At 38.9% G+C, this 26,431-nt stretch overlaps 1 protein-coding gene across 2 annotated transcripts in view; it reads left to right on the top strand.

The window, feature by feature from the left end:
• The first annotated feature begins 8,868 nt into the window (after nucleotides 1-8,868).
• The window catches only part of LOC127635447 (cell adhesion molecule 2-like), a 558,530-nt gene continuing 540,967 nt past the window's right edge, over nucleotides 8,869-26,431 (top strand). For both annotated transcript variants that reach the window (XM_052115510.1, XM_052115509.1), the window contains exon 1: nucleotides 8,869-9,282. In XM_052115510.1, coding sequence (XP_051971470.1) covers nucleotides 9,222-9,282 — 61 coding nt within the window. In that variant the 5' untranslated portion in view covers nucleotides 8,869-9,221. The remainder of the gene's footprint in view (nucleotides 9,283-26,431) is intronic.

The following is a 26,431-nucleotide window of genomic DNA, read 5'->3' as shown; positions in this document are numbered from 1 at the left end:
TAATTTCCCATTACTGTAAGTTTTGTTTGCATTTTACTACATATATAGAATCTCTTTATCTGTCATTTAGTATATTTAAAGGCAGATATTAAATGTAAATAAGTGAATGAAAGAAATGGGTTCTGACTAGAAGTCCAATTACCAAGTAATGCAGAGAGATTGTGGAAATGCAATTCCTAAATTTAGTCGGGTGGTGGTTTCAGCCACTTGATCATTAAAAATCATTAAAAAAGTTTAGGATTTCTTGTCTTATACAATCAACATGATAATGACCACATTCATAATTATTATTAATAATAATAATTCCTTACATGTATATTTTTTTAATAGGCACTCAAATTGCTTTAAACAATATTGGGGGACTCTCCTCAACCACCACGGTGTGCAGCATCTATGAGTTACCACTAAGCACTCTTCGGTAATGTCACGGTCCTGTCACTCTGTCAGGTTGGGGTTTTGTTCTGACTGGACCATGACATCATCGTTCCCTGTTTGTCTTGCATTTCGTGTACGTTCTTTGTGTGAGTGCACAGATCCAATTGTGAGTTATCACCATGTGCTCTTCAGTTGGTCTTTTTCGTGTCTGGAGCATGGTGTCTGGATCCTGACTTCCTGTCTGGTTCAGTTTCGGTCTGTTTCGGAATCTGGACACTCATGCTCCAGGTTCTGTTTGTTTGGTATAATTGTTTTGACATTTTCCCTCATGTGTTTCAGGTGCTGCTGGCACACGGAATCAGCGTTTCCAGGGAGTGGTTACCTTCCAGTCCACTATTCTTGGGTCTCTTTGTCTCGCTCTCACTTTGTAACACGTTCATGATATCTATTACAGATGAATGATGTTTAAGACAGCGCTGTCTGAGGGATCAGAGATCACACGCATTCAGAAGTCATTTTTGTCGTGCCCTTTACACACTGTGATTTGACCAGATTCCTTGAATCTTTTAGCTATATTGTGCACTCTAGAGGGTGAAATGCCCAAAATCCTTCCAATTTGTCTTTCGGGATCATTGTCTCAAAGTGCTGGATTATTTGCTAAAGCATCTGTTGGCAAATTGACGAGTCTCGAATTATCCTTGCTCTTGAAGGACTAGGCTGTTTTTGGAGGCTTCTTATATACCAAGACATGATTTCCTCACCTATTTAACATCTCCTGTGTCACATTGCCTTGTTATTTAAACTCATCCAATTGTTATTAGTCTTAAATTGCCCCTGTCTCACATTTTTTGGAGCGTGTTGTAGACATCTGATTTGCAATTGCTATCTATTAAAAAACAAAAACATAAAAGTGTTTTTGCAAAAATGCACAGAAGTAATACTGTTCCAATAGACTGGGTTGGGAAAAAAAGTAGCAGCATGCAGATTGTATACTTCAACATGTGTAAGCAACAGTGAAACAACTAACATTGAGAAGAATAGAAATGCTTATAGATAGCACATATTATAGACCTCCTTGGTATACTCACCAAGTCCTCAATATGAAGGCTTGCAGAGACCAAATAAGTTAACTACAAGCATACATTTACAGTCATTCTCTTTGTAAACCTGCACTGTGAACCGCGAAAACAGGTATTGGAAAGTGCTAGTGTTTTTTAATAAGTGTATTGCTAATTAGGATAACATACACCCACATCATTCAAAGTAAATAGAGAGCTAGAGAACTAAACATGTGGCTTGTTGTTTTAGAAATGAATGGGACAACAAATCTATGTCAGCACCCTTGTGTGAACATTCTTCCCTACAATTCAGTATATGTAGCACAATATTGTATGCCAAATGCAAAATGTCATATAAAAGGATGTCTGAATCCTAAGTATTTATTAAACAGTATGCAGCAATGGAACCAATATATAGGACAAAGATGCAATGAAAGTTAATAGTGACTGAGGTTACCAGTCCCTTACATTCTGCCTAACTTCTCTTTTAGTATTCCATGGAATGAAAGAAGTCATACTGTATAAAAGTTTTGGTGAACTATCCCTTTAAATATAACATCTATCACAGTAGGGACACTGTTAAGCTGGACATGTTCAGTCCAGAGAAACATTCACATTTGATATCAGCAACCCAATATTACAAGGTCATTTAAGGTCCAACACATATCTGCTGGTAGATGGAGCAGAGCTATGGAAAGATGACCAATTTTGTCCATTGTCCAACTTCTGCTTTCAGGTAGACAGAAGCAGTAGACTAGAACTGCAGTGTCATTGGGGTACAGAAAGCTCATTTAGGGGACGACATGGTGTACAGTCTGGCATTTCAGCGACAGATAAAACAGAAGTAAGAAAAGGCCACAGTGGTGAAACGGGATGAAACATAGCGGGAATGTTAAACCGAGTGTAACATCCAAGATATGTTGCGAAAATTAACAGAGTGTACCCTTTCTGTGGTCTTTTGTCTGAGCCCCAGCTGTGGACAGTCACGCTCGTGTTTCCACAAATCCCAGAGGTGCAAGCAGATGAGAGCTCATTGCAACGTGCTAGACCCCATCAGACTTCATCTCATGTGCACCACGTGAATCTGTACCAGACAACAAGCAGAACTGCGACCTTCTTTTGCCATTTATCTGGGTTTATACACTGTGTTTAACTACCTGCTGTGAATATTTCATCCAATTTTCAGTCCATATAGCCTAAAAGAGAAATCTGTTTAGCGGTTTTGCAGCTAATCCATGTCACTGCGATTCACATATTGGACATGGTATAGAGCAGACTCATGGTGTCAGGAAAATACATTAGCTTTGCCATTTGGTAAGCGATAACTTTGGGAGGGTTCAGTCATTCTAGCTTTGTTCCATCTGCTTGGCAAGGCACTTCTGTACTGGGAAACACTGCTGGCTCGTTAAATATAGAGGACAGCCGGCCTCCCTCACCACAAATGGGTCATATTGTCGCCCAGGCATACAGTTGCTGTAGCAGTTTTGGAGTCTAAATGATGGAATAAAGGAACAGATTGGTTGCTTTCATTTTGGATGCAGCTTTTAATTTACCTATACACCTATCATATCCTTCCTGAAGATACAGATTTAACCACTGGAGTCCTATGGATTACTTTTATGCTGCCTTTATGTGCTTTTTAGAGCTTCGAAATGTTAGTACCCAATCACTTGCATTTTGAGGACCTACAGAGCAGAAATATATTTTTAAACATGTTTATTTGTGATCGACAGAAGAAAGAAAGTCATTCACATCTGGGATGGCATGAGGTTGAGTAAATGATGAGAGAATTTTCATTTTTGGGTGAACTATCTCTTTAACATTTATCCATACATTAGCAATTGGAATCAAGCAATCAGGATTATTTGAAGGTTTGTGACACTTTCAGGCACAGTGTGTGAGCAGAATGTAACTATTAAGACTCATAATTAGAAATAATGTCCACTGACTCAGCACTTTTATTTCACTTTAAATAAAAAAAAAATTATAATTACATTATTATATTAGACTATTACACAACTGTTAAGTTAACTCAACATGGTAAGAGCAATACTGAAGCCCATTCAGCTGGTGAATAGAGATGTGTGTTCCTCACCATGTGCTTGTGCCACTGAGTGGCCACTTATGTATGTGAGAGCTGCCCAGATCAACCCGTTCCCCCATTATACCCTTCACTCATCCTGCCAAACACCATTTAAGCATCTTTCATTTCCACCCCTTGTTCATCAGCAAGTTATTTTTTAGTGAGACCAATCATTGCACACCGATCTCCAGTATCCTTTCTGCTAAATTGCATTGAAAAAATTGATTTAAGGCATTTGGCATGGCTTTAAAACACTGTTAGAATGGCACAGAGAAAGAGAATAAGTGGGTGTGATTTTCTTTATCCATCATTTATATAGCTATTTAAAGACAACTGATTTGAAACTTAATAGCTGATTGCTATTGAGTAAAGTGGGTGTTTTATACAGCCCAGAGGGGGTGGTATGTAGGGTACAACATGGCTAAACACCCTCTGGGGGGGTAAAATGTACCTTTTGATTGTATTTTCTCTCAAAACACTAAATAGCAACAAAAACTACCTTTGCACTTTCGGAAACACGATGATCACTATGCACTGCAAAATGTTCCTGATCCATGAGATCTTTGTGTGTAATGTCTAAAGGTTGATTTTGATGAAAATGTATCTAATATTTAATAATTGTTCAAATGTTGCAAATTTATTTAGCTATGAAAATTCTCAAAATTATCACATTTATTTTGAGACAATATATATATATATATATAAACTAAGCAAAATAAAGAAACATCCTCACATTCAACTGCTTTTATTTTCAGCAAACTTAACATGTGTAACAATTGGTATGACATTCAACAACTAAGACATAAACTGAACAAGTTTTACATACATGTGACTAACAGAAATTGAACAATGTATACCTGAACAAAGGGGGGGGGGTCAAAATCAAAAGTAACAGTCAGTATCTGGTGTACTGCATCTCCTCCTCATGGACTGCACCAGATTTGCCAGGTCTTGCTGCGAGATGTTACTCCACTCTTCCACCAAGGCACGTGCACGTTCCCGGACATTTCTGGGGGGAATGGCCCTAGCCCTCACCCTCCGATCCAACAGGTCACAGATGTGCTCAATGGTATTGAGATCCGGGTCTTCCCTGGCCATGGCAGAACACTGACATTCCTGTCTTGCAGGAGATCACACAGAATGATCAGTATGGCTTGTGGCATTGTCATGCTGGAGGGTCATGTCAGTATGAGCCTGCAGGAAGGGTACCACATGAGGGAGGATGATGTCTTCCCTGTAAAGCACAGCATTGAGATTGCCTGCAATAACAACAAGCTCAGTCCGATGAAGCTGTGACACACCACCCCAGAAAATGACGGACCCTCACCCTCCAAATCCCACTCCAGAGTACAGGCCTCGGTGTAATGCTCATTCCTTAGACGATAAAAGAGTCTGACCATCACCACTGGTGAGACAAAAGCGCAACTGATCAGTGAAGAGCACTTTTTGCTAGTCCTGTCTGGTCCAGCGAAGGTAGGTTTGTGCCCATAGGCCACATTGTTGCCGGTGATGTCTGGTAAGGACCTGCCTTACAACAGGCCTACAAACCCTCAGTCCAGCCTATCTCAGCCTATTGCAGAGAGTCTGGGCACTGATGGAGGGATTGAGCATTCCGGGTGTAACTCAGGGAGTTGTAGTTGCCATACTGTATCTGTCCAGTAGGCGTGATATTCAGATGTACTGATCCTGTGCAGGTGTTCTTACATATGGTCTACCACTGTGAGGATGATTAGCTGTCTTAGGTGTCTCACAGTACGGACATTGCAATTTATTGACCTGGACAACTGCAGCCCTCATGCCTCCATACAGCATACCTAAGGCATGATCATGCAGATGAGCAGGGACACTGGGTATCTTTCTTTTGGTTTTTTCAGAGCCAGTAGAAAGGTATCTTTAGTGTCCTAAGTTTTTATAACTGTGACCTTTATTGCCTACCGTCTGTAATCTGTTAGTGCCTTAACGTTCACTAATTGTTTATGGTTCATTGAACAAGCATGGAAAACATTGTTGTCAATTTCAGTTATGCTCAAGGTGATTAAATCAAACATTTTTCAATAAATGTCCAAGTAATGAAAGGATTTGTGGGATAAAAGGCCCATCTGTTGCATGTGCTAAAGGCCTCAATATTTATTAAAAAAAAAATTGATAGAGGGGAGAAATAGATTTGTTAAGATGTTTAAAATGGGCTCACAGTGTCTGATCCAATCACAATGGAGATTCATTTGTTTGTAGAATACCTTGAGATGTTATGAAAAGTCAAATGTGATTGATATTAACATTAAATTGTGCCCCCTTTTCTAACGTGATTATTTTGAAAAAGCATTATCTTAATTTGATACTAATTTTGCTATCTCAAAAGTATTTGCATTAGATGACCAATTTTGCACTTTAACTATTGGCCCAATTTCTATACGATATCACTATAAATCCCTTGAGGGCCTTTTACCCCAAGTGTGGTCCATACTGGACTTTTATTTTGATATGCCATTTCGGTATTTTAAAAGTCTTTTCTGTTTCCTGTCTTTGCATTTCCCATATATCTTGTTCCTGTAAATGTCTTTCTAGCAAGTCTGTCCACTTTCAGACATCTTTGGAACACTCCCGGGAGGCTATTTCCAGTCATGTCAGTGCAGCTCCTATCTACTTGAATGGGGGAACACTGAAATCTCAGAAATGGTTGGCCAAGATTATGATCAATGACCATATTTTAAACTAGCAGTAAAATCTGACAAAACTGGTTTCATAAATTAATAAATAAAAAACTAAATTTTCCCAGCTTGTATAGCTAAATGTGCATGCATGTTTTCAAGTTGATTGACAGGTGATGTCTGAATCTAAAAGGCATTTGGCTCTTTTACTTATAAAGCGTGATTTCCTTTCCACTTCCGTTGACCGTTGGGTGTTTAGAGCTCCTTGGTTAGGCCTTCCAATTTCTCCCATGTATTTCATTAGAAGTCTCTAGGTAAATAGTCTCTGGTTCCTGTTTAATTATTTTTAATTAGCATTTTTGCCCAGCCCCCTAATTGTGCATACATCATACTGTGTGTTAAACTGATTGTCATGGTGAGTATTTACAAGTTTTTTGTCAAGTTTTGTTTGATATTCAGATCATTTTGTGTTTTTGAGGATTTTTTGTGAATATAGTTTAGTTTAGGGCATTATTCTTTATTACACCTCTTAGTAATAAACTGCTGTTGGGTTTTATATTTTATTTTAGGTCAAGAGCCTTATATTGCATGTGTACAGAAAACTTATGATGTGTGACATTCGTTAAAGATTGAAATTTAAGTCTGGGTATTACTATTAAATCTCAACAATGGATACTGACCACTTATTGGGACTGTCTGTGTTTATCTCCCATGTCTCATGTTGTCTGTTCAGTTTATGCCTTGTCATTTTAATCATCTTTACCAATTACTTTCCAGCAAAAATACCACTGCTTTTTTACTTATTTTATTTTTTCAGAGGAATTTGCTATCTCTGAATTCAATGAATACATATGAATTTGATTTCACACATGACCTTACCTAGAAAATACGTTGCCTCCCCAGTCCACTGCAATGGCCGTTTAGTGCTTTTCCTTGTAAACCAAAGTAGCTTGAAGACTGAGGAATTAAAGGTTAGTTACTATTTGTGAAATACAAAAAGTTTTAGGCACTTGTGGAAAATGTTGCATAGTGAGGATGTCTTTAAAAAAATAATGCAATAAATAGTTTTTACTTATCAATTAATGTTATACAAATTCCAGTAAACATAAAAATAAATAAATAAATAATTACATATTTGGTGTGACCTTTGCCAATCTCAAAGGTATAGCTGTACACAGTTTTTCTAGGTTTTGACAGATAAGATGTTCCAAGCTTCTTGGAGAACTTGCCACAATTCTTATTTAGGCTGTCTCAATTGCTTGTCTCTTCATGTAATCCCAGACTGACTCAATGATGTTGAGATCCGTGAAAGAAGTGAAAGAGTTAAGAGAAGTGCAGAAAGAGCAGGTGAAGAGGAACGTGTGCTATGCTTAACTTCTTACAGTGGGCTTTTCTCATTACTTGTATGGATGATATACAGTGAAAATTGTGAGAGAAATGCCAAGCAACATCATTAACACAGTCAGAGTGAGACTTTATTAGATTTTTTTAGAAAGATTTAGTATGTAAATAAAATAAAAAACACAATAATTACTGTTGTTAAGATTATTATATTTGAAACATAAATTTTGGTGTAAAAAGCATAACGATCTAATTATGTTTGCACAGCACTGACATCTATTTTCATTTATACTATTGGAAAAGAATTTGCTTCAGGTATGCTGTTTTGATTAAGTCACTTTCAGAAGTTAGTGTGCTTGATGAGTAGCAGTTGAGGGTCAAATTAACTTTTGAGTTTTGCAGATTGACCTCTGGAACATGTGTCATTACATATAAGAAACGTTCAGAGAGTTTCTACATTTTTGGACGAATACTTGGCTGCGATCGTTTTCAGAAATCACATTTATCTTCGCATGCAAGAAGAGAAGCTATATTAAAACAATTAAATTAAATTGGATTTTCCTCAGCAGTTTTTTTTTCTTTCAAAAGCAACTTTACTGAGATATCGCACTGAAAACACTGGAAAAAAAATCCCACTTTATTTTCTCTTTCATATGAATGGTTGGTTAAATCATCATTTGGCTCTTTTAAGTTTTCCTCGGCTCAGTGGATGAGATAAAACTGCTGTCTCTGTGTGATATAAAATATATTACATAGTGTCACAATGTTAAGATCTGACATTTAATTTCCACTCAAGGGAGCATGTTTTGACAAGACCTACAATTATGTGTGTAATGAAAAGCCTATATACATTATAGAGTGTCTAATATTAGGATTTAGTGTGAGATTACTAAAATGATTGGAAGTTATATGGAACAAATGTTTACATACATGTTTATGAAAGGTTTACTATAAACAAAGTTGGCCAACTTTGTTTAAGAGACAGATTTTTCCTCTCTGAATTGATAATGCAGCCCAGAATGATGATGCAATATTATCCACCTAGTGGTTTGTACCAGAAGTAGCCTAAAACTGTGCGCGCAGCCCTGTCAATTTGATCTCTTTGAGAGAGTGCGCGGCCAATAGATCCCACGGTTGCTATCCATTCAGGACTAGGTGTACTGTTCTTAAAACGCGCTTCCAACTGTGTAATGGGATCCACGTGAAATCGCGTCCTCGTCCAAGTCCCCAAATCACCATTACTACATACTTATTATCAGTATCTTCCAATAAGCAGCGCTTTAAAACGAGCTAGGGGGCAAACAGTGCCATTGTGCGGACTCTCATCCTTTATTCATACGGACTGTGGAATCGCGAACCAGTTTTTGCAGAGAATAATTCCAGTCGCGCGCTATTGGTTCCCCGTCCTCATCTGTCAATGTGCGTAGGCGGGACTCTGCTTGCTCGCGCTCCCAGGAGAGCATAGATGCGCGAGCTGCACTTTTCTACTGTGTTGGAGCGCTTCACACTCCTCAAGCTCAGTCCGAGCGTCAAGTGAACGCCGTGCGAAAAACGCAGTGGGACTTGAACCGAGGACAAGTTATCAAAGGAGCCTGTAGTATTGATTGCAGCAGCCTGCACCTGGATAAGCCCCATCATCAGCAGCACGCGGAGAAGCGCACGAGAGAAGAAAGTGTGTTGACTGAAAGCACGCTGCTGTTCTTGAAGGAAGGCAATATGATGGTTAAGCAGCATATGCTGTTTACCCTGTACAGCATCTGCGGGATCATCCTTAAAGGTAAGAGCGCTTCAAACTTTAAGCTGCCTGTACAGTGGTCTCTCAACAGCGCAAAGCGTGTGAGCTTTGCAAATTGCGGGCATTTGATCTGGCCGCGATTTAAACTGTCTCATCATCATTACGCACCATAGGGAAATCATTAATGTTCTAGAATGATAAGGATTTGTATTTGCATAATATGTCGGAAAGGGCATCGAGTGATTACGGGGACTTGTTCTTGCTCTGACAGCCCGTTAGTCATCGCTGCACTGAAGGAATTGTATGGTGCACGTTTGCCCAAAACATAACCCACTGATACTGAATCTTATCACGGATAATCCTGCACAGACTGCTGAGCTAGAGCTCCGCTTTTATGGATTACCAGACAAAATGTGTTATAGAACTCGCCATCATAAAGGGGATGCAATTTAATTGATACAGCCTAATACATTTGTCCTGATCGGAACCTTTAACTGATTAATGCATTGATTTAAATGTATTTTAAAACGCATATGAATATGCATACAAAAGTAAATTGAATTTATTTTTCGTTTAAAGAAATACGACTTATTTTTCTTAGCAAAACAAGTTATAGCATTACATCTGCCCACACTTTATTTTATATTGTTCATGTTAATATATATATACATAGGTAGCCTAATTACCGATTAATTCAAATCACCTGCATACATTTGCTGTGTAGGCTAATTGTTTTGTAGAGCTGCTTGCACTTACATAGTAACATTCAATATGTGTAACACAGACACTCTAAAATAAAGTGTTACCATAAATCCTATACCAGTATATTTGAATACAGTTTGAGATTTGCAGTTTTCAGACAACCACGACATTGTTATTTAGTTATACATAGCCTTATATTTGACCCATAGCCTATAATGTGGTCTCTTATCGTCCTTTTTGTTTGTTTTGGCCAAAACAGTACTAGACTTCCCACGCGAAGTATCCACATAACAATTGCTTAAATACTTTCACGTTTGGTTGGGCGTTTTTGGGACAATTTCACTGTGATTCCAGTCTCTGGGATGGTATTTGCGGAAATCAGCGTCTTGGGGTCGTAGTAGCATCAGCGTGTTTTCCTATCAGAGAAAACATATGCAGAACAAGTAGGCTACACCTGTCAACAGATAGTAGCCAAATGTAATGTAGGCTATTACCCTAAACGAGAGTTAAATGCTTATATACGCAGTACAGTAAATCAGAAGTAATAAGAGAAATGTCAGCATTTCTATGTTCATGTTTACCTGACGCTTTGTGATGGAATAGGTTTGGCTGGTGCACATCATTCATGCTCAACGTTGTAAACAGGATCAGCAGGGCAAGGTCGCGCGCGTGTTCGCGACCGTTTATTGTGTCAGGAATACTTGATAAATATGTCAACTGAACGTGTATTTGCAGCACTGGGAATGTTTGCTTTAAGAGTGGATGTAGGGATTAGTTTAAGTCTCAGTAGGAAAGACCCGTTGTGTGACCACTCAAGTGTATGTAGCTTATACGAGTTTTGTGTCTTTTTGGAGTAAGGTTAAGCAGCGCGTGAGGCAGACATCTGTCCCGCCAAAATTTCGTGAGCAAAGCCACCGCCCGGTTTCCTCCTCGGACCATAAGAGATAAATGCATCCATGAATTTGATAGGGATAACGCCAGGTACCAACTCATGTCGTGTTACAGTTCGTTTACATAACACAAACGTGTGTGTTCACCTCATAATTTGTTCATTATGATTACTTATGTACTTCAGGTACTCCAAACCGGTCTGGCTATCAGTGAAACATGACCCTCCGACCAGAGATATTTACATCTCAAACAGACTGGCTTGCAGACCTGTCAGTTTATGAATGCACAGGACCAATGTAAGAGAGACAGAAGAGAAAGAGAGTATTTGCACAGGCCTTTCTGCATATGCATGTGGCTTTCCTCTTCTGCCCCATCTTTTGACAAAACACCCCTGCGCTGCATGTTGATAATCAGTCTGAGAGGTGGGTCATTAATAATCAGAGATAATTAAGCACATTCCTCAAGGCTTCACTTCTAATGAGTCGGCAGCAAGCGTGAGACTGAAGCAATGTATTGATTTCCCCAAGCCTTCTCTCACGGTGTCTGTCTTTCAGCCCCCAGTCAACAGCCCCACTGGCTGTGCCGCTTTCTCCTTTGGTTCTTTAACTCACCGCACAGACACCGTCAGAGCCAGGATGCACATGCTTGCCATGTGTGTGGCTAAACAGAATGGTTTCCACACAGTTTTTAGATGAGGTCAGAAGGTTCCAGTAGCCTTGTCAGTTCCACAATCAGTTATCAGTAGATCTGATTATTGTTATTTTATTGGTATGATGATGAATGATTTTGAGTCTAAATTAAATGTTAATCACAGAACAGTTTGACTGCTGAATTTGGTTCAAACATTAGACAATATTCATGTTTTTAAAATGTTGAGTTTTTGGTAAATGGGTAGTGGGTGTGACATGTCAAGAAGGGACATGCTATTTAATATTTTCACCATTATTGCACAGAAGAAAAAAATTAAAAATAAACACAAAACAGTTCATTAAACACACATTGACATTTTGTGACAACTTGTTGTCTCACTGTATGGGATAAGTTCTCACCAAAAATCTGCCATTTAAACCAGTGGAGAAGATTTAATCTGAAAATTGGATGACACAAATTCTCCCATCAAAAACCCTGGCCTTCCCTTCCCCTCCCCTCCCTTCACAACCACAAAAACAAAATCCATGACTATGACAAAATGTATGGTTTTGCTGATGTGTCCAAAATTTTTATGTTAATTTCTATCTTTTTAATTTAATTTTAAAAGTTTAATTAGTTTAATTTTCACCTCCACTTTTTACAGATGACAGATAATTTCAAATGATGTCTGTCATTTTGATAGATAAAACATAAGAAAAACATTTTTACCATAGCTCCTCAAATTTCATTTTAACTACCTTTACTGTCCTTGATATGTGCAGCTGCTATATCTCCTTGCATGCACTTAGGAGAAAACACGCAAGCAACGCAACTGAGGTGATGCGGGTGACGAAACGTGTACCCCCGTTGACATATTTATTTGGCTGCATTGATAAACAGTTTTGTCCCTACTGTTTCTTGATTCATTTAATTGCTCTTCGCAAGAATTTTGGCTTGCTCCGTATGTGAAACTGTACACTGTAAATGTCCACAGCACTTTGCAGCGTGGTTCCATCATGCTTTAAAAAAAATATTTTCACATTAACGTAATTCCAAACATATTTAAATGCAAATACAGAGGACACAGTTTGTGGATTGATGAATTTTACATATAACAAGCGCAACTGCAATCGTGTGATCGACAAAAAGTCTCAATTGTACCTGAGTTTTATTACAGAGGAGCCACGAAAATGTAATTTTACAGACGTCACCCTGAGAAACAATTGCTATCCGAATAGGGATTTAGACTGCATTGCCAGTCTGCTGTGAGCAAAAAAAGTTCCAGCTGCATTATATTTTCTGGCCATTAATTGCCATTAAATCAATGCCACTCCTCCTCTGTGAGGTTACATGTCTGCAACACAAGTGTGGACACAACCCTGGCACATCCGACCAGAGGCAACTCTGCATGCTGCCAGCAGCTGGGGGAGTATGGCTGTTATGCAAAGCGTGTTGCAGACTCTGCCACTCCTCCCAGTGTGTGGAGTTGTAGTACTGTGAAGTGCTGTTGTGTGGTGGTCTGCTTTGTGTAATAGCAAATCTTGGCTCCAGACTCATTGAGTGTGAGGACTGTGTGGTCCTGGTTCATAGAGGATGTATGCCTTTATACTCATTTTTGTTTGTGGGTACATTCCCACTTCATAGGCTGCGATTCTGTACACAGAATCTGTCTTCCTCTTTCTGTTTTCTTGGCTCTATAATGCTTCGGCAATCCTTCCCTCTGAAACCTTTCCCTAACCTTCTCATGCAAAGCATACCCAAATTCTGTAGCCAACCCAACCGGCTTATGAAATCATAAAATAACGATTTTAGGAGTGGCAAAATGTAGGGCTGCATGATTATGACAAAAATAATAATTTCCAATCGTTTTCGTTAGTATTGTAATTGCGATTTTCACATTGTATTATTTCACAATTATTATCACTTAATAGAAGTTACAACAAAGGTGTGATGACATTACTTTTTTATTATTATTTACACGGGCCATGTGATTTTCCTAGTTAAATAAAGGTTAAGAAGAAGAAGATACATTCCTTGATGTTCAATTATAATATTAGGGAAGGGTTTTTCTGCACAAAAAAGTCATATATTTGTAAAACATGATCCTTTTTCTCAGTCATTCTGACCCTATTTCAGAAACCTTCAGTTTTGGTGCTTCTTCTCCTTTAAGAATTGACAGTAAACACCTGGTGTTATGATTGGATCTCTGCTCTTGACTGACCTGCTCTCTCCTTGCTATCTGCTCACCACTACTGGGCAAGTCTACAGAAGTGATATGGTATAGTAGGTGTTGATGTGTTGTAGATAGAGTCAGATGCAAATGTCTACCACAGTGTGACATAACAATTTGGAGCTAGTAGAGAACGAGCCATTTTGGCAGCTTGGTTTCGAAACATGCTCTTTTTGCAGTACAGTACTACGCCTGTTTTGAGTTCTAAAGATTGAGGAAAATTGTATTCCTTATGTCATGACCCCTTTAAATACATGAAATACTTACTTGTTGAATGCCATGCCATATTATTTATGTAGGTACCACATCCAAAACAAACTGAGAACTGTTAAGGTGTTATTAATTTTTTGCTGACAAAGCATGATGAAAATAAACTGTTATTCAATTATTTGAAAGAATTCTACACAGCAATTTACCTAATACTCTTGTTATAAATTAAGCTGTTTGCATAGCACAACAAATCAATTATTTACACAATGTCTATGCCTTGTAATTATAAGGAAGCATTCTAGTTTTGTCACATGGCTCCTCGCAATGTATTTACCATCTACATTGTTAGAAAGTGCAAAGTAAGGAATCTAAGATAATTCCAAATTACAGACTATGTTTTTCACATTTGTTCTAAAGCTTCTTTTCAATCGCAGATGATGTCGCTTCTGCACAAATTTTTGTGTGCCACCATGAACAATTGAGGGAACACAAATCAAGTGGTCATAAATCTGTTGCACTTTAGGATTGGTTGTCATTACTGATAGGACTATAATGTAGATTAGAATACTCAATTGCTGCAAAACGTTTGTGAATAGAAACATTTGACACAACAGGAGTAGACTTAAATGGCATGTTGTAGTCATCAGTTTTCACGATTAGTTGAACACGGTAGTTATAATCACAATCTCAACTGCTTTTTCGATTAATTGTCCAGCCCTTGTGAAAGAACAAAATACATTATTTATGACTCAAAATGCTCCTTTCATTTGTATATCATTGAGCGGGAGGTATTCCTTACTGAGGAAACCACTGTGCATTGAGGGAATCCTCTGGCCCCCTGCCTCTCAGCCAGCTTATCCCGGCAGAGTAACTCCAAGCTGGGCAATGCCCTTCCTGGACCCGGACTAGGGCTGGACTGGTAATCTGTAATTACGGGCATTTTTCTGGTGGTCCGACGCATTTTTGGGCCAATCTGGTGCGTAATGGACATTGGGAGAACCGAGAGAACCGGTGGTTGGCCGCGAAACGTGCCATATGGGCTGTGATAAGCAGCAATGAGCCGCCGGGTTATGCATAACGGACCACAAAACGGTGCCGCAATATGCAGAAAAGGACAGCAAACAACTCTCAACAACATTTGTTGACACACACACACCAAACAATTGGGCCAGTTGCATTGTAAAATCACAGGCCAATTTCTCTTCCCAGTTCAGCCCTGACCCCGCACCTTTTATGGAAGCAGTGTGGGAAAATGCTCCTTCAGGAGATGGATGGCATGCAGATTGTGTGTGTGTGTGTGTGTGTGTGTGTGTGTGTGTGTGTGTGTGTGTGTGTGTGTGTGTGTGTATTTATCACTTTGTGGGGACCAAATGTCCCCATAAGGATAGTAAAACCTGAAATTTTTGACCTTGTGGGGACATTTTGTTGGTCCCCATGAGGAAAACAGCTTATAAATCATACTAAATTGTGTTTTTTGAAAATGTAAAAATGCAGAAAGTTTTCTGTGGGGGTTAGGTTTAGGGGTAGGGTTAGGTTTAGGGGATAGAATATAAAGTTTGTACAGTATAAAAACCATTATGTCTATGGAAAGTCCCCATAAAACATGGAAACACAACATGTGTGTGTGTGTGTGTGTGTGTGTGTGTGTGTATTGAAAGTGGGGTTAATAGCCTTTCCCTCGTTTCTCAGTCACTTGTCTTTGTCAGTCATGGAGCGTGAAAAGCATCTGTGCAGGTAAGCGGCAGCTCAGGCAAATGTGCTCAGACAGGTGAGAAATGGAGTCAGGCATAAGCTGCCATTTCTGCTGACTAGAATAAGCATTTGTTTGGCATTAATTTAGCAGGGAAACAAGACTGCACTATTGTCTTTCACCAGGCTACAATGCTGGGCTCTTCCAATGGCATATCCTGTCATTTGCGTGTGCTATAATTTTATTCCAAATCCCTTTCTTTCATTTCTTTAGTGTGGAAAGAGGCTGAGCGTGTCCCTCTTTCTAACTTTATGTGCATATGTGGGTGTTTGTTTGGTTGGCTGATTGAGCCAGAATGGAGAACAGGATTAGTAGTGAATATCCTCCTCTTCTTTGTATTTGTCCCCTTCTTGGGTTGCAGAAAGCCTTCTAAACAGAGCACCTGACATATTTGCCCTTTCTCTGTCTGTCTCACCTTCTATATATCTCTTTGAGTCACTCTCTCTCTCTCTCTCTCTGTCTCTGTCTCTCTCTCTCTCTCTCTCTCTCTCTCTCTCTCTCTCACACACACTTCCCCTTCTCTTTACTGCCTGCCTACAATTATCTAGGTCTTTGAGCATTTTCCCCAGACTTAGATGAGTGCGGAATGGAGCTGAGCTGCAGAGGCTCCGCTGCAATCGTGAGGGATTTCCCATGATCAAAGGTCCTCTTTTGTTCTTCCAGGTGTTTTAAAAAGTTAAAACAAAAAGTGGGTGGAACTGTCAACTGTTCCGCAGTACAGCTAGTGCCTGGCATAACACTTTCTCTATCCCAAAGGCCCTGCAAAAAAATGCCCTTTTGCAGTGATTTTGAATCAGCTTTCAAAACACAAACTCTTCCCAGAATCATTGCAGGAAATGGCACAAGCGCTCTTGGATCAGATATCTTCTGAAAAAAACACTTCCTCTTCTCTGTTTTATTTATGTCATGTAGCAGTTGTTTTATAGCTGTCAAGTCTGTCTTGTACACATGTATATAAACCCAGTTTTCTGACCTTTGTCTTAATGATTTCTCCAAGGTGATTTTCATTGCTAAATGACTGACAGGCTCTATAATGGCTTTTTCCTTTGGTTTCTTCTATCCGATTAGCCTTTGTGTTGGCTAATTTAAATGATTTGCTTAAGCTCACAGTATGTCTGGTAATCTTATTGAAGCTTATGCAAAGAGACACACAGAAATAAATTCTTTGTGGAATTAGAAGATTAAGATATGACTATAGGTATAGAAAAAAGAAGAATAAGAACAGGGCAAACAAATCTGGAAAATATAATGCAGCAACTTTTCTACTGGTAGAATTGATTTGAAGATTATTTTGTTTATGAAAAGATGCAATATGACTATAAATGGAAAACAAATGCAACCAAAAGTGAAACCACAGAGCACCAGACCTGAAAGAGTACATGATTCATCCTTGACTCATAACACCTTCCTGTTGCCATTGTGTTCTCTTTTATAAAAAATAAAATAAAAAGTAACTACCCTCTCTTGCAAATAATCTCAGATTTTGTACTGTAATCGTTCACAAGAGACGACACATGCTCTGGGCTTACTCAATGATTGGATAATCAGTCACCTTTATTGACAACGGTGGATGAAAGAGTTAGTTCAGTAAAATGAATATTTGCAAATGGTGAGATGGAGGCATTGGGGAATGGGGGTCAGTAAATCAAATGCTTGAAAATAGCAGCCTGCAGGCTCTCCTATTAGAGAGATTATCTACAGACACTATTTTCTTCCACCTACTGTCGCCTGTCACTCCATCTTTCCTTCACCGATTGATGTGGCTTTGAAGTGGTCGCATTAGTGTGTTTTTTAACAATTACACTGTCTGGCTTTGATGTATGAGCATGCTTGGCAACAAATGGTGGCTTAGTAAAAGAGGACATTCATTTAAGAGCAGGATTGTAGAGATCAGTTATTTACACAATGTTTAAGTAAATCTAAACACATTGGTTTGTTGGGGGATATAGCTATGGGTAATGCCTAAACTAGGCAGTCACAGAGCCCTTTTTTAAGCTTTAAACACTCAGTTATTTTACCTTTTATATGTTTTTAAGATTTTCAGAATTTCTATTCTGACCAGCACTTTTTTTTTCATCTTATTGATTCAGTTCCTGCGATAGTTAAATTTGGGAGCTGTCTATTGTAAAATCATTTGAAACGTATTTGGAGTACAACAGTGCCACTTTTTCAGCCACCATTCTTCCGGAAGTATTTTTCCCATTCATTTGTTTTTATCAAGCAAAAAGACAAAGGTATTGTGTACTTGACATCTTTAATCCAAGCCGATCAGTCACATCATTAAAACCACCTGCCTAATATTGTGTAGGTCCCCCTCATGTTGCCAAAGCAGCACCAAACTGAATCTCAGAATAGCATTCTGATATGATATTTTTCACACCACAATTTGTACAGAGCGGTTATCTGAGTTCCCATAGACTTCCCATTTAGAGTAAATTCTAGAGACTGTTGTGTGTGAAAATCCCAGGAGATTATCAATCACAGAAATACTGAAACCAGCCCATCTTGCACTTCTGGAACAGCAGTTCTGCTGTGGGAAATGCCTTGTTGATGAGAGAGATCAACAGAGAATGGCCATACTGGTCTGAACTGACAAATTCTATGGTAACTCAGATACCCCTCTGTACAATTGTGGTGAGAAGAATATAATGTCAGAATGCTTTTCTGAGATGTCGTTTGGCGCTGTTTTGGTGGCACGAGGGGAACCTACACAATATATGTCAAGTGGTTTTAATGTTGTGTGTGATCAGTATATTTTTTTACTAATATAATTTTTATAATATCAAGTAGTGGTCGACTGATATGGGTTTTTTTAATGGCCGATACCGATATTCAGAGAACAGGTTGGTATACCACACAATTTAATATATAAATAACATAAACATAAAATTGCTAAAAAATATTAAACACTTATTTAGCACTATATTTAGTAATTTTCACACAAAACATTGTAAAAATAATAAAAAAATATTATATTGTATTAGGAGATAGCAGTTTCTTCTGATTTCTTTTTCCTGTTTTTCTTCGTTTTGTCACCGAATTTTTATAATTTATTTGCACATGAAGAAATTGTTAATATATTAGGAAGAAGAAAATAACAGTACACACAGTAGTCCAGCAACCATGGATGGCATGTCCACGTTAGCAATCTCATTTACTCAGAAAATACTGAATCAAACCAATTGTGCATAGTGAATAAGACATTAACTTATAGCACACATGATGCACTTTTATCTTGTAGTTGCACCAGAGGTTATTTAGCTTCTATTAAAATTAATGGGAGAAATTAGAATGCCCATCTGCAGCCAACAGTCAATGGATATACACAGGAAGTTCCGGCATACGGGTAAAAGAGCCAATAACCTTTTAGATACAGACATCGCCTGTCAATCAACTCGAGAACGTGCATACGCATTAGTTATCAAATCTGGGAAAATTGCGTTTTTTAGCATAATATAAGGTAAAGAAGCACCACAACCTCCTCACGGTTTAAACAGCCTGGATCGCCTGCTTGGATTGTGACCACTGTCCATCATGATTTGTGATTCAGAGGAACTTTTGATCCTGAAGTTTTGATTCTGGCTGATAGAATACGCACTTCAGAGGAAGCTATTATTTGGATAAAATGCTGAATTTTTGTGAGGTTTGTGAATTACATTTTAAACTGTTTAAACAAGATATCTGCATATTTGCAAACGGTATATACAGGTGAAACACGAAAAATTAGAATATCGTGCAAAAGTTCATTAATTTCAGTAATTCAACTTAAAAGGTGAAACTAATATATTATATAGACTCATTACAAGCAAAGTAAGATATTTCAAGCCTTTATTTGATATAATTTTGATGATTATGGCTTACAGCTTATGAAAACCCCAAATTCAGAATCTCAGAAAATTAGAATATTGTGAAAAGGTTCAGTATTGTAGGCTCAAAGTGTCACACTCTAATCAGCTAAACACCTGCAAAGGGTTCCTGAGCCTTTAAATGGTCTCTCAGTCTGGTTCAGTTGAATTCACAATCATGGGGAAGACGGCTGACCTGACAGTTGTGCAGAAAACCATCATTGACACCCTCCACAAGGAGGGAAAGCCTCAAAAGGTAATTGCAAAAGAAGTTGGATGTTCTCAAAGTGCTGTATCAAAGCACATTAATAGAAAGTTAAGTGGAAGGGAAAAGTGTGGAAGAAAAAGGTGCACAAGCAGCAGGGATGACCGTAGCCTGGAGAGGATTGTCAGGAAAAGGCCATTCAAATGTGTGGGGAGCTTCACAAGGAGTGGACTGAGGCTGGAGTTACTGCATCAAGAGCCACCACACTCTGACGGGTCCTGGACATGGGCTTCAAATGTCAAACGTCTTACCTGGGCTAAAGAAAAAAGAACTGGTCTGTTGCTCAGTGGTCCAAAGTCCTCTTTTCTGATGAGAGCAAATTTTGCATCTCATTTGGAAACCAAGGTCCCAGAGTCTGGAGGAAGAATGGAGAGGCACACAATCCAAGATGCTTGAAGTCCAGTGTGAAGTTTCCACAGTCTGTGTTGGTTTGGGGAGCCATGTCATCGGCTGGTGTTGGTCCACTGTGCTTTATTAAGTCCAGAGTCAACGCAGCCGTCTACCGGGACATTTTAGAGCACTTCATGCTTCCTTCAGCAGACAAGCTTTATGGAGATGCTGACTTCATTTTCCAGCTGGACTTGGCCACCTGCCCACACTGCCAAAAGTACCAAAACCTGGTTCAATGACCATGGTATTACTGTGCTTGATTGGCCAGCAAACTCGCCTGACTTGAACCCCATAGAGAATCTATGGGGCATTGCCAAGAGAAAGATGAGAGACATGAGACCAAACAATGCAGAAGAGCTGAAGGCCGCTATTGAAGCATCTTGGTCTTCCATAACACCTCAGCAGTGCCACAGGCTGATAGCATCCATGCCACGCCGCATTGAGGCAGTAATTAATGCAACAGGGGCCCAAACCAAGTACTGAGTACATATGCATGATTATACTTTTCAGAGGGCCGACATTTCTGTATTTAAAATCTTTTTTTTATTGATTTCATGTAATATTCTAATTTTCTGAGATTCTGAATTTGGGGTTTTCATAAGCTGTAAGCCATAATCATCAAAATTATATCAAATAAAGGCTTGAAATATCTTACTTTGCTTGTAATGAGTCTATATAATATATTAGTTTCACCTTTTAAGTTGAATTACTGAAATTAAGGAACTTTTGCACAATATTCTAATTTTTCGAGTTTCACCTGTAATAGAAGTTTATTGATATTTGCCTTTTATCATTTGAAAAGAAAGTTAAAAGTGACAGGGAACTGCTAAGGAGAGGCTGTTAAAATATGTGTGTGTGAGAGAAAGGACCACAGGCGCTTAGGAGGCTATAGTTCTCACACTGGGGTGTCGGTCAGAACGCAGACAGGAGGCAGGAATCAGGAATCAGTTCAAACACTTTACTGAACCATTTGTTTGACAGCACAGACATACATTAGACTGCAATGATTTACATTGGCATAGTTCAGACACAGAGTTGGACATAGTGGTTGCAGCTCAGCTTATATTGATGTCTATAGCAGGTTTCAGGAGTATATATGTGTGGCTGCAAATAAACAAACATTGATAGATGTTACATGTATAAAGAAACCTTATTTATATATTCTTATAAGTTTAACATCTTGCCAGGCTCCATATAAACAACATGAACAGAAAAGTTATAAATTATAAATCGCCATTCTTCTAAATATGAATGCGTATAAAACAACTAATGGAATATCAGTTTCCGTATTACCATAACATATAAATCACACAGAAATAACTTAAATAATCATTTCACAATGCTATTAATTGTCTGTAATTGATATGGGAGTGTGCATGACTCCATGAACAAAATACTCAATTATTCTAATCAAACTTAAGCGAAAAGGGAAAAATGTAACTCACATTTCTCGAAGGGATGTACAAAGTTATGAATAAACACCATAAAATCAACTTCTCAAACACTCTTCACTCACAGAGCACAACTGCTAATGACATGCACCTTTCTCAGTCTCATGCACATTCATTTTTGACGCATCTGGCAGTGGCCGCTAGACGGCATCTATGCGCCTCCTTTGTAACAACGTGGTTTAGAGGTAAATAAATAAGCACTCCACAGAATGTTGGATCTGCTCAAGTTGTGAGGTTGGTTTATTACATCTGTTTAAATGAGATATATACATATTAGCAGACAGTATAGGTGATATCAGTTTTATTGATATTTGCCTTTTTATCATTAGAGAAGACAGTTAGAAGTTACAAGGAACTGTTGAGGAGAGAGAGGGAGAATAAACAGGTGAGCATTTTAACATTATGAGCTCAAACGCATCTGCTCTGATATGCAGACCGTTTAAATGACACTGTGTTGCCCACTGGACTATTATTGTAGTAATATGATGCACGTAACAACAAAACTAACCATCACTGGTTGTTTACATGTCTCAGTCACTTTACATATAAGCAAGCGATTTTCGGAACCCTCAAGAAAAAATCGTTCTAACAGGAAAATGTTTCAGATGCTGATAATTAAAAAAGTCAGAATATCGGCAGATTTATCGGCTTTTGCGATATATCGGTCGACCACTAATATCAAGTTATTTGAAAGTGTAAGGGGACCCACTGCATCATTCACAGTATGTCATGGGAGTTGGCGGTCACTGCAAGGCTCCTTTGGCATGCTTTGTTCGTCACGATTCACTGATTGGTGGATTGCTTCCCTTCAGAATGATGGGTAGTGTAGTTCTTCACCAGGAATCACACTATCAAACACAATAAAAAAATAAATAAAGATGCAATAACATGAACTGTGTGCTTCAAAAGAAGCATATACAGTACCATTGATGAACAACCTCACAGCTCATGTTAAGTCTGACTTTAAAGTTTTGTAAGTTATTGTTAAAAAGCTATTCCCCAATCATCTTCCTCTTTCGGCTGCTCCCATTAGTTGTCACCACAGCGGGCCATCCGTGATCCACATATTTGACTTGGCACAGGTTTTACGCCAGATGCCCTTCCTGAAAAAAGCTATTCCCCAATAATAATATAAAAAAAAAAATATATAAAAAATAATGGGAGTGCTTCAGAAACCAGACAGTTGTGTTCTTCCATTGGCTCCAGCAATGCAAGCTGAGTTCAGTAAGCAGGATCAAATCCCTGCAGTGACTGTATACCTACCCTCTTTTACTAGCTCTCTCAATTTCTCTCTCTGCCCACCTCTCTCTCTCCTCTTGTCATCTGCGGTGGGGCTATACAGGGCCATCTGCCTCTTGTGAGAGAAAATTTAACACCTGCAAATACAGTAAACAATAAATTAATCAGAAGCTGAAGACAATATGCACCTGCCAGAGTGTGCACATACACACATACACTCCTCCTTTTCACAGTCAGTAACAGACCATCAGCTCTTCAGCAGCCAACAGCATCTCAGCACCTCTCCATATTTACAGAGGACTACATTTTTTGATTGCAGCTAGGACATTTATGTAAACATGGTTTCCAGATTGTCAGTATTGCATTTAATTGACCATACGTTGAGTGTTATGCAGTTGCAGTAGCTACATGAGTTTATGTCAAAGTCTTTCAGTCAAATAATTCAGTCAGTCTTATTAAACTATACAACAAATCTATTGTAGGTGTTATACTTGGTATTACAGGAAATCTGTGATGTATTACAGGATCATTGATTAATAAAGAAGGACCAATTTAGCAATCAGTTGGAAAAATGATCAAGTTTATACCAAAAGTAGATTTTTGCATTTGCTGAAAGCATTTGTGTGCTTCTTGCCTGTGCAAAATTTTTGTTTTGGTGTTTTTCAATGCATTTCTCTATGTGATTATGTGTGTGGTCCCACAATATGCCCCTCTTTCAGTGTTTTGGCTTTCACTGGGGAAAAATCTTCCGGGAAAATGTATGTGCTGAAGTCTATACTTAGGGATTTTCAAACTGGTCCGCCTGTTCTAAGAAAGTCAGCTATCCTCCTTAGTGTATTAGACACACAGTGTCATGGCATGTGTAGGAGGAAGCTTACCATGTTCCCACCTTCCACAGTATTACTGATACAACTTATATATAAACTGGGAGTAGAGCATCCTCAATTTTGTATTTTTTTTTTTGACTGTCTAAACTGACTTACTATACACTGATCAGCACCAATATTAAAACCACCTGCCTAATATTGTGTAGGTCCCCCTGTGCTGCCAAAACAGTTCCAGCCCTACTCTTCTCCTCACAATTGTACAGAGTGGTTATCTGAGTTACCGTAGACTTTGTCAGTTTGAACCAGTCTGACCATTCTCTGTTGACCCCTCTCTTCAACAAGGCATTCACTCATTGGTTTCTTTATGTTTTTGGCACCATTTGGAACAAATTCTAGAGACTGTTGTGTGTGAAAATCCCAGGAGATCAGTAGTTGCAGAAAAACTCAAACCAGCCCATCTGGCACCAACAATCATGCCACGGCCCAAATTACTGAGATCAAAATCTTCCCCATTCTAATGGTTGATGTGAATATTAACTGAAGCGCCTGACCCTATCTGCATGATTTTATGCACTGCTGCCACATGACTGATTAGATAATTGCATGAATGATTTTTGTAACCGCTGATCTCACGCACAACAGTCTCTAGAATTTACTTAGAATGGTGCCAAAAACAAAAAAACGTCCAGTGAGGGTCAGTTCTGAGGATAGAAATGCCTTGTTGATGTTCAAGTCAAGTCATTTTTATTTGTGTAGCACTTTTTCACAACACATAGTTTGTTGTTTATAAAAATTTAATAATTAAATAATAATTGTATTTAGAACCCCTGTGAGCAAGCCATAGGCAACTGGCAAGGAGCATAATACTCCATAAGAGAAAATGGAGAAAAACAACCTCAAACAACCTCATGAGCGAAACCAGGCTCACGGTGGGGGCTAGTTCCCCTCTGGCAAAACAACATACATATAATGCCAATATAATTTATTTGTGTGCAGTGCAAGTCATGGTTTAAAATTAGTAAACTAAGTAAGTGTTAAGGTCATTTTTTTACTGTAAAATTAATGACTAATATCTTTGAAGTCCATCCTGGATTAACTGCAGAAGTCACATAGATGCATTATCATTTGTTTGTTGGCTGATTAAGGATTTTGTTGGCAATTAAATGGTAGTCCATTTACTCAATTTCAAGAGTGTAGTCAATCAATAGACAAAGGTGATGGAGGCAGAGATCAATGAGGTGTATGATGCTACAAGCTTGGCACACTTATTTTTGGGCAGTTTCTCCCATTCTTCTTTGCAGGTTTTCATCAAGGATGTCTCTGTACATTGCTGCATTCATCTTTCCCTCGATCCTGACCAGTTTCCCAGTTCCTGCCGCTGAAAAACATCCCCACAGGATGATGCTGCCATCACCTTGCTTCACTGTAGGGATGATATTGGCCAGGTGATGAGCGGTGCCTGATTTCCTCCAGACATGACACTTGCCATTCAGGCCAAAGAGTTCAATCTTTGTTTCATTAGATCAGAGAATTTAGTTTCTCGTTGTCTGAGAGTCCTTCAGGTGCCTTTTGGCAAACTCCAGGCGGGCTGTCGTGTGCCTTTTACTGAGTAGTGGCTTCACTCTACCATACAGGCCTGATTGGTGGAGTGCTATAGAGATGGTTGTTCTTTTGGAAGGTTCTCCTCTCTCCACAGAGAAACACTGGAGCTCTGTCAGAGTGACCATCGGGTTCTTGGTCACCTCCCTGACTATGGCCCTTCTCCCCTGATTGCTCAGTTTGGCAGGGCGGCCAGCTCTAGGAAGATTCCTGGTGGTTCCAAACTTCTTCCATTTATGGATGATGGAGGCCACTGTACTCATTGGGACCTTCAATGCTGCATAATTTTTTTTGTACCCTTCCCCAGATCTGTGCCTCGATACAATCCTGTCTCGGAGGTCTACAGACAATTCCTTGGACTTCATTGCTTGGTTTGTGCACTGACGTGCCCTGTTAACTGTGGGATATTATATAGACAGATGTGTGCCTTTCCAAATCATGTCCAATCGACTCCAGTCAAGTTGTAGAAACATCTCAAGGATGATCAGTGGAAACAGGATGCACCTGAGCTCAATTTTGAGTGTCGTGGCAGAGGCTGTGAATATTTATGTACATATGATTTTTTTCGTTTTTTATTTTTAATAAATTTGCAAAGATTTCAAACAAACTTCTTTCACATTTTTAGGAAAATAATTAATTTAATCCATTTTGGGATAAGGCTATAACATATGCAAAATGTGGAAAAAGTGAAGCACTGTGCATACTTTCCGGATGCACTGTACACCTTAGAATGCATAAACATTGAAATAATGCATAAACATGGAAAGAACATAATTAAAAAGTTATGCCAAATTAGGTAAATAAATACTTTAAAAGCAGTCAATATAATCATCTCTAGCTCTGACAGCTAGTCTGGGCAAGGCAGGAGACTGGTATAAATGTTTATATTACAGCAACAGGGCCCTCTATTGTACAGGGGTGAAATAGTTTTTCAATTTATGGACTATATGACTGTGGCAGGGCGAAGGGCGGGGTCGGGTCGTGATCCTACACACCCGGTCCCGTATTAGGCTAATTATGCCTCCGTGAGGTTTAAAGGCTGACTGCAGAGGGCCGTGCGGGAGAGAGAGATCGTTAGCGGACATGTCCGTCATGTGTGTAGGATCATGACCCGGCCCCGCCCTCCGCCCTGCCACAATGACATAAAAATATTATCTTTTTT

The sequence above is a fragment of the Xyrauchen texanus genome, chromosome 43 (genome assembly GCF_025860055.1).
Source record: "Xyrauchen texanus isolate HMW12.3.18 chromosome 43, RBS_HiC_50CHRs, whole genome shotgun sequence".
Lineage (NCBI taxonomy): Eukaryota > Metazoa > Chordata > Actinopteri > Cypriniformes > Catostomidae > Xyrauchen > Xyrauchen texanus.
This window is presented reverse-complemented; position numbering and strand designations above follow the sequence as displayed.